At 38.7% G+C, this 16,208-nt stretch overlaps 1 protein-coding gene across 1 annotated transcript in view; it reads left to right on the top strand.

Moving 5' to 3' along the window:
* Positions 1 to 15,886, top strand: part of LOC106707822 (adenylyl cyclase 78C) — a 36,479-nt gene extending 20,593 nt beyond the window's left edge. Inside the window, exons 5-30 of the mRNA XM_045686014.1 lie at positions 5,992 to 6,093; positions 7,924 to 8,002; positions 8,101 to 8,177; positions 8,277 to 8,369; positions 8,639 to 8,681; positions 8,806 to 8,958; positions 9,222 to 9,418; positions 9,710 to 9,902; positions 9,997 to 10,140; positions 10,227 to 10,306; positions 11,137 to 11,286; positions 11,485 to 11,621; positions 11,693 to 11,863; positions 11,949 to 12,054; positions 12,239 to 12,340; positions 12,447 to 12,655; positions 12,820 to 13,008; positions 13,209 to 13,487; positions 13,613 to 13,847; positions 13,967 to 14,087; positions 14,197 to 14,303; positions 14,441 to 14,555; positions 14,661 to 14,806; positions 14,878 to 15,094; positions 15,212 to 15,272; positions 15,351 to 15,886. Coding sequence (XP_045541970.1) covers positions 5,992 to 6,093; positions 7,924 to 8,002; positions 8,101 to 8,177; positions 8,277 to 8,369; positions 8,639 to 8,681; positions 8,806 to 8,958; positions 9,222 to 9,418; positions 9,710 to 9,902; positions 9,997 to 10,140; positions 10,227 to 10,306; positions 11,137 to 11,286; positions 11,485 to 11,621; positions 11,693 to 11,863; positions 11,949 to 12,054; positions 12,239 to 12,340; positions 12,447 to 12,655; positions 12,820 to 13,008; positions 13,209 to 13,487; positions 13,613 to 13,847; positions 13,967 to 14,087; positions 14,197 to 14,303; positions 14,441 to 14,555; positions 14,661 to 14,806; positions 14,878 to 15,094; positions 15,212 to 15,272; positions 15,351 to 15,792 — 3,948 coding nt within the window. The 3' untranslated portion in view covers positions 15,793 to 15,886. The remainder of the gene's footprint in view (positions 1 to 5,991; positions 6,094 to 7,923; positions 8,003 to 8,100; positions 8,178 to 8,276; positions 8,370 to 8,638; positions 8,682 to 8,805; positions 8,959 to 9,221; positions 9,419 to 9,709; positions 9,903 to 9,996; positions 10,141 to 10,226; positions 10,307 to 11,136; positions 11,287 to 11,484; positions 11,622 to 11,692; positions 11,864 to 11,948; positions 12,055 to 12,238; positions 12,341 to 12,446; positions 12,656 to 12,819; positions 13,009 to 13,208; positions 13,488 to 13,612; positions 13,848 to 13,966; positions 14,088 to 14,196; positions 14,304 to 14,440; positions 14,556 to 14,660; positions 14,807 to 14,877; positions 15,095 to 15,211; positions 15,273 to 15,350) is intronic.
* Positions 15,887 to 16,208: the final 322 nt, after the last annotated feature.

The raw sequence follows: 16,208 nt of genomic DNA on the forward strand, positions 1-16,208 counted from the left end.
CAGTGATCCTCAAATGTGAGAGTATAGCACGCCTCGCTAACTGTTTATATTTATATGCTACATTTTATTTTATACCAAGTAATTAAACAAGCATATAACTCGTAATTTTAAAAACATAAAGGCCCGATTAAATACGATTAGATCGATACGTCACACTTCAGTATTACTCGTCGATTAGGCTACAAACATTTAAATAAAATTGGCATGTCCGCTAAAATTTAGTTTTGAAGCCAAAAAATTGATTGAAATTAAAATTTGATTTTATTTTATAATTGTAAGGCGTGTGGTTAAAATCAATGTATTTTATAAGTTTTGTGTACCGTATACAGACGGTATTAAATGTCTTATATAAATCATAACTAGTGATGCAACGGATGTCTGTTTCCGTTTCCGCAAGTGCGGAAGTTCCGCGTGCTTTTCAACATCCGTTTCTGCTTCTGTTTCCGCAACTTTTATAACGGAGATAAAACGGAACTTTACGACGACTGAGAGATCCAAAGGCGCGGCGCGAGACGCGCAGTCCGTGCGCGGCCTTTCGGCACTTGTCGCATTTGTTTGTTTACGTACTTTTTTTGTGAATTTAAGCGCGTAATATTTTCTGCTGCTGTTTGAAACAATCAGTTTCTCTTGCTGGTGTTAACTGTCTAGTTGTTGTCCATATAAAATTTGACAACTGGCAAAATGTGACTATTTCATACTTACGAGTTATTAAATGTACTTTTGAATAAGTGATAACCATGTAATATATCATCATCATCATCATTATCATCCGCTCACTATACATCCCCACTGAGGGGCTCGGAGCCTACCCCAAATTAGGGGTGACTAGGCCATAGTCAACCACACAGGCCCAGAGCGGGTTGACTTCACACATATCATTGAATTTTTTCTCAGATATGTGCAGGCAGCATCACTATGGTTTCCTTCACCGTAAGAACGTCGGATAAATGTAGATATGTAAATCGAAAAACACATTGGTACATGGCGGGATACGAACTCAGCCCCTGCAGATTGCAAGTCAAGTGCCACGAGCCACCGACGCCTAATAATTATATCTTTTTCTAATGTAGATTTGGTGTATTTGATACTTAACACATTCACTGTTTACAAAATAAAAAAGGTAACAGCTGGGAGCCAAAACTTTTTACGGTGAATTTTTATTATTTAGTAATATTTTTATTTTTAAGTTTTAATATTTAAAAGCCTCCGTTTGTCAACACGTATTTTAACTTATTGCAGCACAGTAAAAATACATACATTGAAGGCTAAAGGACACCGATATCCAATTGCTTAATAAATTAAAAACGAATACAAACTGTTTTTACCAAAAAAATATGTTTTTTTTTCATATTATTTACACTTCTGTTTCCGCATCCGCTTCCGTTTCCGTTTCTGCTAAAATTTATTTTTGACATCTGTTTCCGTTTCTGGTTCCGCTAAGACACTTCCGTTGCATCACTAATCATAACCGCAAAAGAAACAGTAGCAAGATACGATCTCACCACATTAAATATCACGCATATCACCTTGACATGAACTTAAATAACAATGTTTACTTTTATGTAGAAAGATATTTTGAGTGAAAAGAAACGTGATTTTTTATATTAGGTCCTTACATATGAAATTGGCGTTTTTCGTACTGGCCACTTTAATCACGAATTTCTCCTCTTTGGTAAGGAATTCCAAATTCAAATTTGTACAGCTATAGACTCATGTATTTGTGGTTCGATGACCGTCATTCATTTGTTTTTTTTCTTCTGTTTTTCTGTGTTTGCGTCACTCATTTTACAAAATGGAAAACTTAAAATATCGCATTATTTACGAGTACGAGTTCCGCCGTGGCACTAGTGCTGCGGAAACGACTCGAAGGGTGAATGATGTGTATGGCGGTCGTGTTGCAAAAGAAAACACAGTTCGTTTTTGGTTCCAACGTTTTCGTTCTGGAAATTTCGATCTGCAGAACAAGCCCCGTGGACGGCCTGAGACTCAAGTTGATAATGAAGAGTTGAAGGCTATTGTGGAAGCGGATCCATCGCAAACCACGTCCGAGTGAGCTGCAGGCTGCGATGTTAGTGATAAAACTGTTTTAATTCACTTGAAGCAAATTGGGAAGATTAAAAAGCTTGAAAGGTGGGTACCTCACGAATTGACTGAAGCGAACCGACAAACGCGCGTCGACTGTTGCGTTACATTACTAAACCGGCACAATAATGAAGGTATTTTAAACCAAATCATTATCTGTGATGAAAAATGGGTTCTTTACGATAATCGGAAGCGCTCAGCGCAATGGTTGGATCCTGGCCAGCCAGCCAAATCCTGCCCCGAGCGAAAATTAACCCCAAAAAAGTTACTTGTAAGCGTTTGGTGGACTAGTGCCGGTATTGTTCATTACAGTTTTCTCAAATCTGGCCAGACTATTACGGCTGATGTCTATTGTCAGCAATTGCAAACCATGATGGAAAAGCTAGCGGCTAAACAACCTAGGCTGGTCAATCGATCCACGCCACTGCTGCTTCACGACAACGCTAGACCACACATTGCGCAACAGACGGCTACTAAATTAGAAGAGCTTCAATTGGAAAGTCTAAGACATCCTCCGTACTCCCCGGACCTTGCTCCAACAGATTATCATTCTTTTCGAAATTTGGATAACTTCTTGCAAGGGAAAAAATTCAACTACGATGGGGCAGTCCAAATCGCCTTCAAAGATTTTATTGATTCCCGTCCGACTGGTTTTTTTAGTAAAGGGATCAATGAACTACCTATGACATGGCAAAAGTGCATAGAAAATAATGGTTCATACTTTGATTAATTAAATATATTATATTAAAAAATATTCGACTTTTTGTTCCTCCCATAGAAAACGCCAATTTCATATGTAAGGACCTAATATAATAGAGAACGTAAATGAAGTTGAGTCTCGTAGCGACTGTAGCAGGTGCTACAATTTCGTAGCGTTAATGCTCCAAGCAAGCTTTTAATTAATTAAATATTGCACTGCACTTATGTTCCAAAGTTCTAAATCCTATGATACTGGATTATCGAACCTCTATTCATAGTATATAACAAAGTTCGACAAATAGGCGGCGGTAGGCGATTTATTTTCCATCTCACTCTTGTCAGCTGCGAATCCGTGACATCTTTGAAAAAACGTTTTATCTTTTGGTGTGTCCGAAATATGATTGATGGGTAGTTTTTATCCCGACGAGCTTTGATCATGTCTATAAAATCGTCTTCTCGTGTTATTGCTATTCCGTACAACGACTGATTTGATAAAAACACGAACTTTTTCTAGAAAAAGATGAAGATTATTTATGTAATCTAATTAGTTTATTTTAATAAGATGTGTAGTTATATAAACCTTTAATGGATAATTAAACTGAAGGTTAATGCGTCAGTTCAAATACACTTTGAAAATATTTATACGCATTTGTAACTTATCGTTACGTTGATGAATACTGGTATTAGATTGAATATTTATTTCTTTAAAGTTTTATTACTAATATTATTGTAAAGTAGAGCACAAACGTTTTAACCTTGACTGACTAAATATTCCAATGTCAAACAAATTTAAAGTTTACTTCATTTGGTAGAAAATGCTTTAATTTCATGGAAAACACCTGAAAGTATTTGGCAACTTTCCAGTGCACGATGTAATATCTAGTTTGAACAAGACCGGTTCTATTTGAATATAAATCCAAAAATGATAATTTTACGTGTTTATCACGGGAAATTTTACGTGTTTATCACGGAAAATTATTCGTAAAATAAACATGACATAGTAAAGTTAATTTTTTATTTAGTCATGGCCATGAAATGAGTTCGTGCATTGATATTACCGAAGGTGGAGGGGATAACTATTAGTCAGCATTATGATATCATTAAATGAACACATTAGCAGTGTGTAGTGCTGTTATCTGAAATATAATCTTTCTATTCACAGAAATTTATAGAACTTTGTTCACTATCACTTGAACCTGAACTTATTCGTTAACTAATAAATAACTCTACATTATAGTCTATAAGTTAGAATTCAAATATTAAAGACGTCTCGCTATACTACTACTATTTTGCATATAATAAAGTACAATACGTAAAAAGTTGATACGTGCTATTGATTTCAAATGCAATATTCTGTGACATTTTCTTATCTTAGCCAATACAGCGTTTCAATTTGTACAAACAACACCATTTAGAAGAATTTCTCTAGAAAACATTCAATAAACGACGTCTATATTGGTTTAAACAAAAAAACAATATTCAAGTCTTACTATTGCTGTATTGCATAGTACAATGACTCGCAACTACTCTACTTCGATAATGCACTTTTAAACCTTATTATATAATTACTTTTATATCAAATCATTTAAAATTGTCTTCCTGTACTTCTATTACTTTTATGTATCAACAACGATTTGTAGTTGAACCTGGATAAGCGAGAAACTTGGTTTAATAAAGATTTTTTTAAGCGAAAAAAAATTTCACGATCTCTTGGACTTTCGCTTATCTATATACAACGGTATAGACATTCCTCTCAATATTTTAGAGGTGTTACATCAATAGAAACTTACTTTAAGAAAAAGTAAGATATAAAATGTCTTCGTCGTCATAAAATTACAGAAGAAATATCCAGCAAAGAATGCAAAACAAAGAACAGTGTTCATTCATTTAAAATAATACTAGCTTTTACCCGCGACTCCGCCCGCGCGGAATAAAAAATAGAAAACGGGGTAAAAATTATCCTATGTCCGTTTCCTGGTTCTAAGCTACCTGCCCACCAATTTTCAGTCAAATCGATTCAGCCGTTCTTGAGTTATAAATAGTGTAACTAACACGACTTTCTTTTATATATATAGATTAATATGTTCAAAAGTAAACATTTCTCGGTCGAAATGAAGCTGAAAGTCTCATAACTCGAAACGAGTTCAAAGGTGGCCAATAAAAGTGGTAAGCAGCGGTACTTTACCTCACCGCTCACCTCATTCCGTTCCACTAAGTCTGAACGTTAAATGAAATGGTTTTATTCGCTGCACTTTACAAGTATCCAGAGACCGTTGTCAAAGGGAACTTTTACTCTTTGGAGTTTATACAATTTGTAGCGAACTCTCCCCTCTTTTTTGTTATTACCTTTATACATTAGGAGTAAAGGTTAATACTTGCTGAGGTTATGTAGGTTTTTAGAGGTATTTTTATGTTAAAGATGTCATACTTTGATACATAAATAAACTATATTCTTAAAAAATTAAATGAAACTTTTTAAATATTCCTGCAACAGAAGCTTAGATGAAAAATATTCGATTATCAAGAATGCCTACCCAAAGCATACTCTTTTTACAAACTAATTCTTTATATCAACATACCTGGGCTATAATATATTGTTTAGAGTCCTGACACATATATTATTAATGGTCTAATATTTTAATTTACATATAAATTTATTTTTAGTTAAACTCAGATGTGTCCGAACAAGTCGGAGGTGCAAAACCCATAAATCTCTGACGTGTTCGCGTAACGATTCACATTTGGATTTAATTGTTCACTTTATTGACGTAATTTTCGTGTTTAATATCGCTTGTTAAAGTTTATGATGTATGAAGTTCGTGAGACTTTCTTGCCCTATTTTATACGGTACTCGTTGGATGCTGAGACCAAAACATATTGTCGTCACTGTCATTATCTTTGACAAACCAGAGATAACAATATGTTTTACACGGAGATTTTGTAGTTAGAAAATCAAGGTTATTATGTTAAGAATTTATGTTCAGAAGTTAAGATTTATTTTATTTCTAAAGACGTAAATATCCGAAGTTAATGAACTGCCAATGAACAGTATTTGGTCTTGCTAGACCTTATGTGTAATTTTGAAGGCATAATGTTCTTTTTAGAATGTAAGGGTTCAATATGAAACACAAATCCCACCTCTTACTTGATACATTATAAGAACGAGTTTAATTACTTCAATAATATTTTGTACGTTATTAACTTTGACAGGGTCTGTGCTGTGAGGTGGTTCGGGAGGGAGATTGTGAGGCAGCGCCCGATAGTGAGCGGCTTCCAGGCGACGGCGCCAGCTGCTCCGCTCCTGATGACCAGGTTCTATCAGCTTTCTAATGTTCCACAATGACGTCATACTTCTTAGGGGATGAGCAACTTGTCACACTTAAGGACCAGACAAATAACTTTCAGGGAGTCAATGTCAATTCCTCCTTGAGTGGAATTAATAACAATAAAATGCTAGACGGTACTTTAAGCCTTTTTTCTAGCTATTATAATAGTTAACTATTACAGCTATTTACTCAACTTCACTTTAAAAGCTATATCTGTACTTGTTCTGTGATTGTAACTCTGTTGAACTTTCTCGTTGAATATCGTATTTAAACAATACAGTGTGTTGTAAAACAATATTTGCTGACGTCAATCATAAAACCGCCAAATTGAATCGGAGCGAGGACGGAGTACAGTTGAACGAATTGCGGTCAAAACAATGTACAGGTGGTTTCAGAGAGTCCTACTACAATGTTGGTGGATCTGATATTTATACTAATCTGTTGGAGTGTTGTTTTGTTTACTTACAACTTGAGAAACACTTTTTTACTCACATTGTTTCATATTTTTAATAATTACTCGCATAAATAATATCTTTATTACTACATTTTACTTATTACCTTAACGCATGTTGTCTAAAAGAACTTTGATCAAATTAAACATCATCGAACTAAAAAAATTGGAATCTTTTGAAAATTATGATTTTCTACCGACCCAAATTCATCTAGTGATTCATTTATGTACTTACGCAAATTGATTTACGCAAAACTTGCTGCTAATTTGTTTTCCCCGATCCCTGGACATTACGTTTAACAAAGGTCCATAACTTTTGACAGCTAAGTACTTTCGTTTCATAAATTAGTTATGTAAATATTACGTTGTTTATGGGCCCATTACATTTCTCTGGGGCTTGTTACAGAAGTAACATTTAGATTAGAAGATTGAGTAATATTGAAAATTTTACATATAATATTGGGAATTTCAAAGATAATTGTAAAGCTCAACGATTTACCTTTAATATTAATAATAATATTACAACTAACTCTTGTCTACCGTATGTCTGTCTTCCGACTGTCTCCAGAAACAAAGTTTTAACTAGTTCAGGAGACAGAGCCCCACCAATTTTATCTAAAATGTTTTTTTTTGTTCAATAAAGAGTTTTTAATTTCTTTTTTAATTAAATTTAATAGGATATGCTACTTCCTATCTTCCAGGGCTAAGGTATGGCGAGAGTTTCAGCTGATGATCACAAATTACTCTCAATACATCGTTACTTTCTTTATGTTGGCATACGTACACATTTCTCTGATTGACTCGGCTTGTTGGACTCCTGTGGGAACATTTGTATTATATTAAACCATACTGAACTTAAACGATATTGAAAACCAAATAAAGATTAAAAGCAAGAAAGCTTTTTATTTATACCTAATTGAATAACGTAGGAGAAAGTAAACTTTGAGGAAGTTCGTGTTCCGCATAAATGTATATTTAGGGGGAGTAGAATTCGTTGCGTTTAATTGCCTACAATTTGAAGCACGCTCTGCCTCTGTTCTCACACTTTGCGAACTCTAATTTGATTTTCTGGGACGAATCCATTTACAAATCTTCAAAGTGCTTTGATGGATTCAAATATATATACGCAAGGTATCAAATTATACAACTTGTAAAATCTCTCGTAATGACCGGATTCTATTAAACGTCAAAACTCTACTATTATTCGTAGGATGTTTTAAAAAACGATCGTGAAAGGTGTCTTGTGAGATTTGATCAGCTCAATTTACACTTGGTGAAATTAAAAATACTTTTTTTAATGTAATGTACCATAAATATTAGTTCAAAGTAATTTAAGTATTAACTACAATTTATTATTTTTTACAGCACCGCATTAGTGATGAAGACGGTTCTTCCAATAGTCCACGCAACAGCATCGACCCATTTCGTACCGAGAGTGATCCAGGTAATATTATAAATGTTTAAGTATTAAGAGAATTTAAAAAAAATTGTAAAAAGATTATTTCTTAAAAAGAAATAACCCTTTTATTTTTGTTTGGCCAGTGTCATCTGAATCCATCCTGAGGACGGGACGTTACTACAAGGGAATATATTGGCCCTCAATAACGAATAGCTTTAAGGTATGCAAATTTTTTAAAAGTGTTTCCTTTACCTGTTATTGTCTGGAGTGAAATTGATGACAGTATGTGGAAATCCACTCTTATTTGTTATTATTTCAGGATGAGACGGTGGAGCTGTCATACCAGCGGTACTCGAGACGTCAGCGTCAGAAGTCTCTGATAATGGTGAACGTTGTGGACCTCGCACTAAAGGTGGGTACGTAGATTGTTGTCATAGATAACCTTATAGACTTATCTTAGACCAGTTGACTCTCAAGATATTATTATCTATGTTAAAAGTATTACTTCCTTAAAAATATCACTACCAATAGCCCTTTTCTATGTTTTATGGTTAATTATTTATTCATTAATTCTCAAATAATATGAAGTTCAATAAAGGTTAAATGGAATGAAGTATATATAACTATTCGTTAGATATAGGATATAGAATGCATTTTTATATTAATTTATTTTTGTTTCAGATATGCTTGTCGCTTATTTATACGCTCACCAATAGGCATGACAGTAAGTAAATTTAATTTCATTTCTATAGTCGATTTGAACCCTCAAAGATTTATTCTGACACAATTATTTTCAACTGTCATTTATTCTGATGCGGTAATTTTCTAATTCAATGTTCGTACAACAGTCGAGTCAGTGGCGGACGGATATCAGATTGCATGGACCGTAGCTTTCGCGTGCCTCAACGTTGCAGTGTGCCTGCTCGGCTGCTGGCGCTGCTTCGCTAACAATTATCTACACTGGGCTGCCGCCGCCACATGGATACTCCTTATCGCACAAGGTAACGATTGAAAATGTCAGCAGGCAAAAAACTTATTTATATGCGCAGAAGGGTAGTAGGTAGGAATAGATTTATGAATTCTGTTTTGCCCGGTCATAGAACAACTCTGTTGTTTCTAAATTTGTACTAAAATGCCGACTTGTTATCATCATTGATTTGGTCAGTAGAGGTCCTGAAACATATTTAAAATTGATTTTCTTCTTTTGTTATTAGTTCTTATTCCCGTGCCTGAACACCGAAGCATACTTTTTCTTTAATCTCAGGCTTAAGCGGCCAAGGCATCGGTTTCCAAGCGCCGGAGAACCAGGTGTGGTACATGTTGTTCATTATCTTCGCGCCGTACGCCATGCTACCGCTCTCGCTGGGATGGTGCATTGTCATCGGTCTACTGTCCTCAGTGTCACACGTCCTCGCCACCGCAGTCGTTATTAAAGACATTATGAACAACAGCGCTGAAGTCGTAAGTACTTAATAACGATAAATAATTGGTTAAACAATAATAATCTATATCTATAATGTTGTAATTTAGTGTATTAAAGCTAAAATGGTGGCCGCTGAACACGCGCAACGCGGCTCTCTAGGACAGGCCAAATACCAGCTTCGTATGGCTTAGGCCATGCAGTACACACTGACCCAATAGTTCATTTGTTTATTTTGTACTTTGTGACTTAATACAAACATTTATTTATTGGTATCATATCATACAAAATTCTGGAAGGTGTACAAAATCGAATAATAACTAATGTTCAAGGCTCAATCTTGCGCAATACGGCTGCTAGTTGCGAACGCATTGCTGTACAACGCGGTGAACTTTGCGGGTATGTACGCCAAGTATTTGACGGACTGGGGACAGCGCAAGGCGTTCCTTGAAACACACCGCTCCATGGTCACCCGACAGAGGACGAAACGAGAGAGTGATCGACAATGGAAACTTTTTCAAAGCGGTTAGTATTATAATTAGGTGTATTTACTTCAAAAAAATAATGAAGTCGTGTAAACTGATAGTATACCACTAATTTTAAAACATTATTTTCACAGTAATACCTGACTTCTTAGCGAAGGAGATCTACAGTCACGTGTCCAGGGTTAAGGGGGAATTCCAAGAACAGCAGTTTAACAATCTCTATATTCAGAGGCATGAAAATGTTTCAATATTGTTCGCTGATATAAAAGGCTTTACAGGCAAGATAATCTTAATCATTATATTTATGTCCATTCTTAAACAAAGAATAACTTATTTATTTACTTGATTTTAATAAATCTTTCAGAACTTTCAAGTAAATGTAATGCACAAGAGTTAGTGAAGATATTGAACGAGCTATTCGCGCGTTTTGATAGATTGGCCTCGGTGAGTTACAAAACAGAATAAATTTAACAGACAACAAAGTATCACATCAACATTTTTTCTATAACAGCTTGCAACTTAGCTTGAAATTTCTGTTTATTTTCCTTAACACGTTCTATGCCGAGAAAATAAAGTTATTTCCTGTCCAGGACGTGTCGGTCAGTGATGGTTGACATATAGACTTTCAGTTCAAGCCACGTCAGTCAGTGATGACCGCGTTTTACGAGGGTTTTCAATTCGTTGTTACAGGCCGTTGAGCAGCGCTGTCAAACTAAATCTCATATTAATTGACCCGCGTGGCCCTATAGCTTCTTCATATCAAGTTGGTTTTGAAAAAAAAATTGAACTTACAAAAAAAATCAACAATCACCGTACATAAAAATTTATTAAAAAAATAACACAAATGATCATTTTCTAAAAATGTAACTTTATAAACACTGAAACTTTCTTTAAGATTTTGGTACATAACAATATTAAAGCACATAACAAATAGCCATTAAGCTACCCGACACCGCGACCCGCGCGGCCCCACGTAACGGAAAACCGATTTTTGCAACCTATAGGCCGCGTCGGTCAATGCTGCCTGACGTAAATTATTACCATAAATAATGGCTCAAATTGATTTTAGTTACAACCAAATAACATTTGAGGAAAAGATAAATAGATATAAACAAAAAAAAAATTTTTTTTTGAACAGATTTATGATTTTTAATCAGCCTAAGGGGAAACTACACTGACGGTCAGCACTGACCGCGTTAGCAGAGAACGTGTTAAATAATATTTTTATATCGCCTTCAATTCACAAAGGATCTGAATTAGTGGCATTGTTTCAGGAGAACCACTGCCTCCGCATCAAGTTGCTGGGCGACTGCTACTTCTGCGTGAGTGGGCTGCCGGAGCGGCGCTCCAACCATGCCTACTGCTGCGTCAACATGGGCCTGCACATGATACGTGTTATACGCGACGTGCGGTACAACGCTCAGGTACCTCCCTTACAATTAACTATATTGGACAAAACATAATATAAGGATCCATTCCAATTGCCAGTAGAAGATTTCTAGTGAATCCTCTGGTGACCCTAATACATGTCTATTCTATCTCACTATTTGTCTGAATGGCCTTTCTATCAATATTGCGGTATCTTGTCTCAGCTACTATGAAAGTTCATTTAATAATTGTAGGTCGACCTGGACATGCGTATCGGAGTACACAGCGGCGCGGTGCTGTGCGGCGTGCTAGGCCTGCTCAAGTGGCAGTTTGACCTGTGGTCGCTCGACGTCACCATCGCCAACCATATGGAAAGCGGCGGCTTGCCCGGGTATAAATAAATAGCATACAAGATTTATAATAATTCCTTTTTCTTTTCTCTATTGTATTGTTCCTCAACAGGCGAGTGCACATATCGTCAGCGACATTAGAGTGTCTCAACGGCACGTTTGAGGTGGAGGCCGGAGAAGGCGAAACCCGCGACCCGTGCCTACGCGAGCTCGGCCTCACCACTTACCTCATCAAGTCCTCCGAGCAGCCGCGCAGGACCCGACATCGCTCGAGACCCAACTGGTCGGTATTGTATTTAAGACAGTTATATTTCATAAGACGGACAGGGATTTTTGTGTGAATAATTCAACATCAAATTCTACTGTAGCATACAAGCGGTGCCGCAAGCGCCGTGCGATACGCCACGTCGCACCAGCAGCAGCATCGACGACGAGAACACGACCGACTGGACGCCCGAGATGCCATTCCAGAGCGTAAGAAGTCCTTCGAAACCTTAACTTGTTAACGCTTAAATTGTTTCTTTAAGATATAATTTTTTAAAGACCTTTTTAAAATTATTTTTGACAAAGCATTAATTCTTGTTAACATATTTTTATCATATTCTCAGGGTAACATTTGTTTTGTAGCCTGAATTTTTATAAAGTTTCTGCTTCACAGTACTTCTCGAGTTCTTCAGCCATAGTGACGCGTTTACCGTGTCTTATCAAACGCGAGGACGCCGAGCAGGGGCAGGATGTAGAAATAACTTCAATGTCAGATGTAAGATACAAATAATTTTTGCAATGTTTTATTTTTTTATAAGTCTGTAAAGATGCACGTCCTCGCTTACTGCGAAGAATTTAGGGAGAGTTGTGCGGTGTTTCAGGAGGATGACATAATCAACCACTCAATCGAGGTGAGCAGCAACCGGCGCATGCGGCTGGACAACATGCGTTCGTGGTCGCTGCGCTTTAGGCGCGCGTCGCTCGAGCAGCGCTTCGCCAGCCAGGATGAGCGCACCTTCAAGTCTAACGTCATGTGCTGCCTCGTGCTCTGGCTCTTCATTCTCGCCGTACAATACGTCATACATTTCAAGTTAGTATACACGGCATTACGTTACATTTATTTGTGATTTGTGATCTCAACGGTATAACAATCATCTTACTTCATTCCATACACCAACTTGCCTGTACCGTCTTAATACACCATTCTACTTAAATGTTGTGAAAATTAATGAATTACTTTGATATATTATGAAGCTGCTGGAAGCTGGTGGCGATACTAGGCGTAATGACGGTGCCGCTAGCGCTGTCTTTCTGCCTGGTGATGGCGGAGGAGTTTCCCGGCGTGGCACCGCGCGTGGCTCGCGTCTCCGCCGCGCTCGGCCGCTCGCGCCTGCGCCGCAACCTGCACATCTGTGGTTTCGTCACCATTATGTCTATTTCTAGGTACTAATATATTACGTTATATGGTGGAAATCTAAACAATTTGCCGTTGTTATAGATAACAGCTACACTTACCTACATGGTAATTGTAGATATATGAAGTACATGTACTCGTTACTTTGTTCCGCACACAATGTGGTCAGCTCTTTGTCAAGTTTATTATATGTAATTTCAGAATCAAGTTCAGTTCATTCTGATTCCAGCACAACAAAGCTATACATCTGTCCGTCGTCGTTTCGGAATGCGACAAGTTCATTGGAGAGGCCTAACGGTACAGACACGGAGCACGAGCGTGCTGGCGAATGCTACCGGCCCGAGTATATCGTGTTCACGTGGATCTTATGTCTGGTCGCGCTCACCTCTATCCTTAAGCTGTACTATCTCATCAAGACGCTTCTGGCCGTGCTCAACGTCGCCATGTTCTCGGTGCTACTACTATTATATTACAACGAGTACGATTTCAACTCCTTAAACAAGAGCACGTAAGTAATTTTCTATTACTATATACATTGTCAATATTTCCTACCTATAATAACTAATAATCACAAAAAAGTAGTACATCAATAAAAATCTGGATAATAAGTTTAACGTGATTGTATGTTTGCAGACAGCTGCCGTTCTACGTGCAGATGTTGATCTTAATGGTGATGTTCCTGGTGATGGTGGTGTACCACGCACGGTTGGTGGAAGTGACGTCGCGGCTGGACCTGCTGTGGCGGCTGCAGGCGCAGACCGACCTGGCGGAGATGCGCGACACGCAGCGCACCAATCGGCACCTGCTCAAGCACATTCTGCCCGATCACGTCGTCGCTCACTTCCTTGCCAAGGACCGATGCCCGGATGTCAGTTGATTTATATCAATTTGAAAAAACACTGTGTCCGTAGCGTGGCTTAGATAGATTTTATTAATAAACGTACATTTGTAATGGTATTATAACAATGGCTATTATTATCGTTGCAGGAGCTCTACTCGCAGTGGCGTGACGAGGTTGGCGTGATGTTCGCGGGCATCCCCAACTTCCACGAGTTTTATTCCGAGCAGAAAGCCATCGACTGCATGCGCCTGCTCAACGAAATCATTTGTAATGTACCAACTGTTGGCTGCTCTTAATTCACTTTATCACAATGATCTAAACACTTAACTGCGCAATGATTGTTGCAACATCTTTGGCATTTAATTTTTGTTTTCAGTTGACTTTGACAAACTGCTGATGCAACCAAGATTCAAGAGCATAGAGAAAATCAAAACTATCGGTGCGACATACATGGCGGCTTCCGGTCTTAATCCTAATCACAAAGTAAGCTCGTGTTTCGTTTGTTGAAAACGTAATATGTTTTGTTGGCAACATGTCATGCGAAAGTAGACGATATTAGATTAGAATGCATTGTCTTTTGTCAGTGAAATGTAACTTAGACTAAATGATGTTATTCCCAGAGCGGGCAGGACGAGTGCGAACACCTGTGCGCGCTAGTGGACTACGCGTTTGCGCTGCGCGAGGCGCTCGACGACATCAACAAGCACAGCTTTAACAAGTTTCGTCTGCGTGTCGGTGAGCACTGCAAACATTACACGGCAGCCTGGGGCTGTCGGCTCTTTTCCAGCCATTTGCAGCTTTTATATTGCAGTTTTCCTTCATAGAAACTATTCTGCGCAGGTATAAGCTGCGGGCCGCTGGTGGGTGGCGTGATCGGCGCGCGCAAGCCGGTCTACGACATTTGGGGCAACACCGTCAACGAGGCCTCGCGCATGGAGAGCACAGGCGCCATGGACTGCATACAGGTCACCAAGTACACCAAGCAGGTACTATTCGTTTTATTCTTGCTATTCTATTGTTCGAAGAGAAGGATAACAAATTGGACTTTGTTAATAAGGTGTTGGAGCGTCGCGGGTACGGGCTGGAGGCACGCGGGCTGGTGGAGGTGAAGGGCAAGGGGCGCATGGAGACGTGGTGGGTGCGGCGACGTCGCGCGCGCGGCGCCGGCCCTCTGCCCGCGCCCGCGCCGCCGCGCTCCCTCGCCGCCCTCGTCTACACCATGCTGCAGGCGCGCAAACGCATCTACACGCATCCGCTCGACACGCCCGCTATATGTAACTATACACACATTTTCAAAATATTATTCTGCGACATCAATTTCAATAATATTCGTTAAACAAATTAAATGATATTTTTATTGTGTGGTTGATAAATCTGTATTCCATTTGCAGCAAGTTCGCGCGCCGGCAGCGTCCGCGCCGAGCGTCGCGCGCCCAAGCGACATACGCACACGTATGTATTTATAAACTTCTATTCCTCTTCAAATTTATATCTATTTCTCTGAAATTATAATATAATGTTATGTTCTAGCAACGGTCAGAAAATGGAAATGGGAATTCGTCCGCACGCGAGCAGCATGGTGGTGCGCCGGCCCGACATGGCGCCTCCGATAATGGGCAGCGCCTCGGCGCCGCACACTCCTACCGCACCTCACGCGCCGCAAGCGCCGCAACCTGCGGCCCCGGCGCCTCATATGAGCGAGCCACGACTGGGCATCGGGGCGCGGCTGAAGGCGGCTAGCTTCTCGTACCGCACGCGACCTGCCCGCGAGCGCGACCGGTCGCCGCGTCTGCGCGACCAGACCGAGGGCTCGACGGGCTCCGTGGCCAACGGCACGCCCGGCTCATTCCGCTTCCGCTCCGTCACCACGGCCTCCTTCTTCCGCAGCCGCAACAGAGACAAGAGGAACAAGGAGCAAGTCGACGAGGACGCCAAAGAGAACGGCGATACACACGTCACTACGAGAATGTAACTCTAATGTGGGAATTGTTTACAGTACTGACAGAGAACAAAGTTTTTACCATTTTTCTATATTACTCTATCCATAAATATTATTTTTAATTGTAAGCACAAATTGTAGGACGTTCCTATTTATTACTAATTTTATAAGATAATTTATTACTTATGTTTTTGTTGATTTTGTAAATTTAGAGTATCAAATCGATCGTTAAGATATGGACAACATTTTTGACTTACATAGTTAACATCTGTGTCGTAGCTGCACTTTAATAGTTTTCAAGTAGATGTAATTTTAACATTTCGATGTAATAGGATTATCATAGATATATTATAACCTGTAGATAGAATGTTTTTTCATTTTGTATTGTAAATGACAACAATAAGGAAATTAATTCTTACAAAGGATCTCCAGAAGCCTTTTTTCGCTTC

Source organism: Papilio machaon, chromosome 3, assembly GCF_912999745.1.
Source record: "Papilio machaon chromosome 3, ilPapMach1.1, whole genome shotgun sequence".
Taxonomy (NCBI): domain Eukaryota; kingdom Metazoa; phylum Arthropoda; class Insecta; order Lepidoptera; family Papilionidae; genus Papilio; species Papilio machaon.